The 6,142-nt window shown below is 48.4% G+C and overlaps 1 protein-coding gene across 1 annotated transcript; it reads left to right on the top strand.

Annotated features, from left to right (window-relative positions):
- The first annotated feature begins 2,973 nt into the window (after positions 1 to 2,973).
- On the top strand, positions 2,974 to 3,864 carry LOC144124166 (uncharacterized). Its single transcript, XM_077656823.1, has one exon. The coding sequence runs from the start codon at positions 2,974 to 2,976 to the stop codon at positions 3,862 to 3,864; it is 891 nt and encodes a 296-aa protein (XP_077512949.1).
- Positions 3,865 to 6,142: the final 2,278 nt, after the last annotated feature.

Here is a 6,142-nt window from a genome sequence, read left to right as displayed (position 1 = left end):
CCGCTTTTCTTCGTAGTGCCCTCAGTCGCTCATACTCTTCATCAATACTTATGAACCCGTAAGGTATGGGGACTTCCTTGGTACAGCGACTCAGGCTATCTTGCACCAGCGAAGTGAAGTCGTCAATACTAATGTCTGTGGAAACATTTTTGAGGTATGTTGTGACGAAAAGATTACCAATTGGTAAGTTTGGATTTAGGTTGGGCACCCTGACATCGTAAGCTAGGGTGATTTACCAGTATCGGATAGTGATCACCTCGGCGTGTTTCAATGTCTGTGGTCCACCCCACGTCAGACACCAGATCTTGAGTGCATAGAGTCAGATCTAAATAGCTGGAATAAGGAAAATCGCGAAGAAAGGTGGGAGAACAGTTGTACAGAATATGTAAGTTACATTTCTCTGCGGCGCACTCAACGAACCTTCCGCTGGTGTCACAGTGGTCATTACCCCAAGCAGTATTATGAGCGTTGAAATCACCGCCAATTAGTAAACTACAGCCCGCTATTTTAAAGATATTCACTAGAGCATTAAAAGAGATGCGACAAGATGCTTGAAAGTAAATACTAATAACAGTAACGCAGACCTTACCAAAGGACACTTTGCAAGCCAGGAACTCCGGAACGTCAGAATCACTGGACTGGATCAGGTAGGAGGGTAAGTCCTTCCTCACACACAACATCGCTGTACTGAAACCAGATGGACGTGATGATTTGTATGACACAGTTCGAGAGGCAGAAATCGTCACCCACACGGCTTCCTGTATGCAAAACACAGGAAAATTGTTTTCCTCAAGAAGTCTGCGAAAGTCAGCACATTTTGCTCTTAGGCTGTTTGCATTCCACTGAAAAACGTCGACATTTTGATAGTGGTTATTCATAAAAAGTTTGCCCAATGGAGGACTTAGGAAGCTGAGCCAGTAGAGGCTCCACCGACAGCAAAGCCTTCACCTCCGGTAGAATGTTTGCTTGCGGAACGGCTGCCAGAATAGCTCTAACTGCAGTAAACAGCATAGGTAGAATGAGCCGCACCACTGAGACTGAAGAGTTGACTCCGGCAACTGAGGCTGGCTGAGGTACCACTTGTGCTGGCCGAGCAGAAGAACGCTGAAATGATGCATTTGAGGCACCCGGAATAGGACCTTGCACTTGACTGTCAGAACGCTCCCGAGTAGTCCTCTTCAATTGGGAAGCGGTCAGCACAGCTGATGAACTGGAGGTAGAATTCTGCACTTTATGATTTAAATTTCGTCGAGCAGACTTCTTCAGCACGGACGCATAGGATGCAGATTTCGAAGCTTAGTGTTTGTCATGCTGCACTCGATTCCGGCGCACTGGATTCACCGCGTCCAGATTTGGAGGAGGTTCGTTTTTGCGAGGTGACCTGCCATGAAGTATTTCGTGACGCCCGAGGCTTGAAGCAGCTATGTTTTTTGGGGACAACACGAGCAAGAAGCGGCATGATTGCCACCACAGTTCGCGCACTTCGGTTGCAGAAGCGATTTGCACTGGCTGTGTATATGGCTCTCCGAACAAATCTTGCATCGGCGGGAAGCGCGGCAGTTCTTTGACATGCAGCCGAATCGCTCACAGTTGAAGCAGCGGAGTGCTGGTTTAAGGTACTCTTGCACAGAATGACTTGTGAAGCCCAAAAACACCCTCGCTGGTATTGGGCGGTCTTCCCTAAATGTGAGAATCACTGTGTATAGGGGACGGGATTCCATCGCTCCATCTTCTTGACGCTGATACATAATCTGTCGGCGTCAACTTTTTGACGGAATCCCGTCTGGAGAGGGGGGAACATAATAACAGAAAAGAGGAGCACAACATCAAAATAACGTCGCCAAAGGCCGCACGAAAGAAAATCCCTTGGCTGAACACTGTCAAGCTGCATCACATGCCATCGATTGGACCAACGCCTCAGTCATCATGACGGAGAAGTATTTATCATCCCGCTTACTTCTAGAATCACTTCACATCCAAACGACACCCCATGTTTTGAACCGAAGGCGGGGTAATCTTTCTGAGATTTACGCATGCTCATTACGCCACCTGCACCGTACATAAATCACCACCTTCGTCCATCCGCTGCCATTGTGAACAAGGGACCCGTACGGGCCCCGAAACGTCGATTGTTTTTCCTTGCTTTTTTTTCTTTTTGGCGAGTGCTCCTCTTTTACGTTATTATGCTCCCTAATCGCCAGACGGGATTCCGGCAAACACTCGACTGCGTTGCTCTCTGCGGAAAATATGGGCAAGTCTTGATAACGAAGATCCGGAATTTTGTCAAGCTCAAGACTAGTTTCACATCATTTCTGTGTCATCCGCACTTCAATTTGCGCTGCAAGAACCATGGCCTTATTCTCAAGTCGCTTAGACTACCACTTCGGGTCTGCACGCCTTTTGGAAGGCAAGTGATTGCGCAAGCTGCGAAGCGTCTACTTCAAGCCCGTATAATGGATACCAGATGCGCCATCAAGCGCCTGGATAATGTTTTCCTCGCGCAACGCATGCTGGAAGGTTGCCTCAACAGCGATTTTCACAGCGTCCTGCTTCACGCCAACAGCGCTGCTGTCATGTCCCGTCAAGAGAGAAGCAGAGCTCAAGACGCCAAGTTCTGTTCGTTGCTGGATAACAACGTCGTTTCTCGTGCTGCATTTGGGATACACAACCTGTCTTCCCACCGCCTGGACCCGGCAGAGGTCTTAATTTCAATACCGGCTTCCAGCCAAACGGGAGAAGAATGGCCTGCGCTGTGGAGAAGGCAGTCCGCAAGGTTAACCCTGGTAAGTGAGAAAAGGCTCGTTGCCGTGCCATCGGAGTCGTTTCGAAGCGTTGCGGGAAGAAAACAGACACGTTGACTTCCCCTGAAATGCATGCCTTGAAAAGGCTCCAAGAGAAGAAAGACATTGTCGTCCTCCCTGGTGACAAGGGGAATCCAACCGTCGTTCTCAACCAATCGGACTACATGCTAAAATGACGATGCTCCTCCAGGACGAGGCGACGTATGAAACAGTGAAACGTGGCCCCACAAAGAAAGTAGAGACAGAGCTTCAAAGACTACTTTCCGACGTCCTCAAGTTCATCACACCAGAGGGCAAGCACCTCTATTTTCGGCTTCTGTGCCACAGCGGTTCGGCGCCTGCTATCTACGGCCTTCCTAAGGTGCACAAACCGGACGTTCCACTACGCCCTATCGTAGACTTCACGCACTCTCCTTTGCACGCGCTGTCCGGATACATGCATCAAGTGCTTCGCCCTCTGGTTAGAAGAACAACGACGTATGTAAAGGACTCTTCCCTAGTCGTCAAGAGCGTTAAGGTCGTCACTATAGACGACGAGGATGTCCTAGTCTCTTTCGACGTGAAGTCAATGTTTACGTCAGTCTCGCTAGACTTCGCAGTTTCATCCTGCAAATGCCTTTTAGAAAACGACGCCTCGCTCCCTTCATGTACGCCTTTTGATGTTGTTGACCTTTGTCGTCTGCTCGAATTCTGCTTGCGCAGCACGTATTTTTTCTTCAGGAAGCAGCACTACAAACTACTGTTTGGTACAGCCATAAGTGCTTCCGTCTCAGTCGTGTGCGCAAACATTGCTCTAGAACGCATTGAAGCAGATGCACTTGGTACATTTCATCCAGCCCCTAAACTGTTTCTCCGGTACGTCGATGACTGTTTTTGTGTAATTCGCCGACAGGATGCAGGCCGTTTCCTTGAGCACCCGAACTCCTTACAGCCGACAATACAATTCACCAAAGAAGAAGAACAGAAAGGCGCCATTCCCTTCCTGGACGTACTTGTGCAAAGAACAAGCTATGGGCTCGCAACGTGCGTGTACCGCAATCCCACTCACATGATCGGTACCTGAGTTTCCATTCGGCACACCCTGTCGCGCATGAACGCACCGTTGCATCCGCACTTTTCGGCCGCGCCTTCCGCCTTTGTTCAAGTCCGAGGACTCTCAGATCCGCACTAAAATCCTGACGAAGGATCTTCCCAACAACGGGTACCCGAAAACTATGATAATGACTGCAGAACGCCGCGGTTCACGTCGAAACGTGGAAACGACGGCGACCGAGAAAAGCAAGCGGGCAAGCATCCCCTACACTCCAGGAGTCAGCGAGGCCTTAGCCAGGGTCTTAAAAAAACTCCAATGTCCATACCGTCCACGTGCAACCAAGTAAACTGAAGAAAAAATTTGTCAGAGTTAAAGACCGGGTTGAAAGAAACAGATTCCCCGGAGGGGCGTACAAAATATCCTGCAAGGACTGCAAACCTGCATACATCAACGAATCAAGCAATTTTATTAGGCGCTCAAAACAACATCAAAATGACGTCACCAAAGGCTGCACTTAAGAAAATGCTTTCGCTGAACACTATCAATCTGCATCACATGCCATCGATTGAAACAACGCCTCAGTAATCGTGACGGAGAAGTATTTATCATCCCGCTTACTTCTAGAATCACTTCACATCCAAACGCCACCACATGTTTTGAACCGAACGCGGGGTAATGTTCCTGAGATTTACGCATGCTCATTGCGCTAGATGTACCGTACATAAATCACCACTTTCGTCCATCCGCTGCCTTTGTGAACAAGAAACCCATAAGGGCCCCGAAACGTCAATTGTTTTTCCTTTTTTATTTTTTGGCGAGTGCTCCTCTTTTTGTTATTATAGTCTGTCGGCGCGCTGAGATCACTCCGGCATCCCCCAAAAATTCTAGAAGTTGCTCATCGCTGTACTGGAGAGGAACGTGGCGGATTTTAACAACGCTACTTGTGTAGGACTCCGGAATGGAAGGACTGACACCTTATCCAGACACTTCGGATAGCAACAACAGACGCTTAGCTGATGCTAGGAATAAACACATACAGAGAAGCTGCCATCTCTACTTACCCTGAATGACGTAACTTTCTCCTTTGCGGCAGAAGTAATCTCTGACAAAACTCTGTTTGGGTTCACTTGCCGAAAGCTTCGGCCCTCTTGAGTAGGACGGAATACTACAGGAATCCCTTCCGGTCGCCTTTTCTTGTAGAAGACCAGCGTAAAAGGGGCTTCATCACACTCTATATCATCCGGCTTCCTCTCTGTAATGTGCTCTCACTATAATTGGCAATTTCCTAGAGGCGAGGTTTTTGTTTTCCACTCCCTCTTCTTCATCGTCTGCTGGAGGATGCGTTGTCATAGCTCCCGCTCCGTCAATAATTAGTAATGGTGGCTTGAGGATGTTATTCACCCCATGATGGCCAGCCGGCACTTGACTGCACCCATGAATGGCATTCATTATGCCCAGGAGAGCTCTCGAAACATGAGGGTTGGGAGAGTGGAGGGTATGGGGTTGGTCCCCAACCACCGCGGTGGCTGCGGTAGCGCGAAATCAAAAAGAGCGCACAGCGTACCTTGCAGCCGACATAGCGGAATCCCGCTGGAACTCTTGCTGGCCACACGAGGACCAGTGGTAAGGCACAAAATGCAAACAAAAATTAACAAAGCGCACCAGAACAGTGACCGAACAGGGGCACCGCTTCTTCTGCTTTCTATTTTCTGCACCAAAAGAGATAACAAGCTATCCTTTTTTTTTGTATAAAGTAACTCCAAAAATGCCGAAATATAGAATTTTTTGCTGAATATAAGATTTGTAGCTGAATTTGGGCCTAAACAATATTGGCCAAATTTTATCCGCCGATTTCGTGACAAAATATAACCCGAAAATGAAGAGACCGTTTTATACACTATTTGCATCTTCGCTACGTTAAAACCACATGCCGATAGCGGTGCCATGACAACGCCGCCGTTAATGCTAATGTCGCCGAATTGGATTGTATGAATCAAAGTCAATCGTTAATGTGACGTGTCTGCCGCTTGGCATGTACGAAGAGATAACGGTGCGTGTTGCGATGGCTTCGCCTTTCAAATGCTTTCTCGATCGCCCTTCCGCTCGTTAAGAGGCACCTCCCCTTTCACTTTTCAGAAGATAAAGAAGGGGCGAGGAAATGCGCAGTCGGCTATAGCAGCGCCTCCTGGCGCTGGCTATAGCGACACTGTTATTTTTTGGAACGTCAAATACCGGAGAGCTACGCGCACTCTTTTTCACTTTCACTGCGGTACTCCAGGACCAAAAACCAAAAAAGCGCAAAAGCAAC

This window comes from Amblyomma americanum, chromosome 3 (genome assembly GCF_052857255.1).
Source record: "Amblyomma americanum isolate KBUSLIRL-KWMA chromosome 3, ASM5285725v1, whole genome shotgun sequence".
In the NCBI taxonomy this organism is placed as follows: Eukaryota; Metazoa; Arthropoda; class Arachnida; order Ixodida; family Ixodidae; genus Amblyomma; species Amblyomma americanum.
The sequence above is the reverse complement of the archived record's forward strand: the minus strand, read 5'-3'. Positions and strand labels throughout refer to the sequence as shown.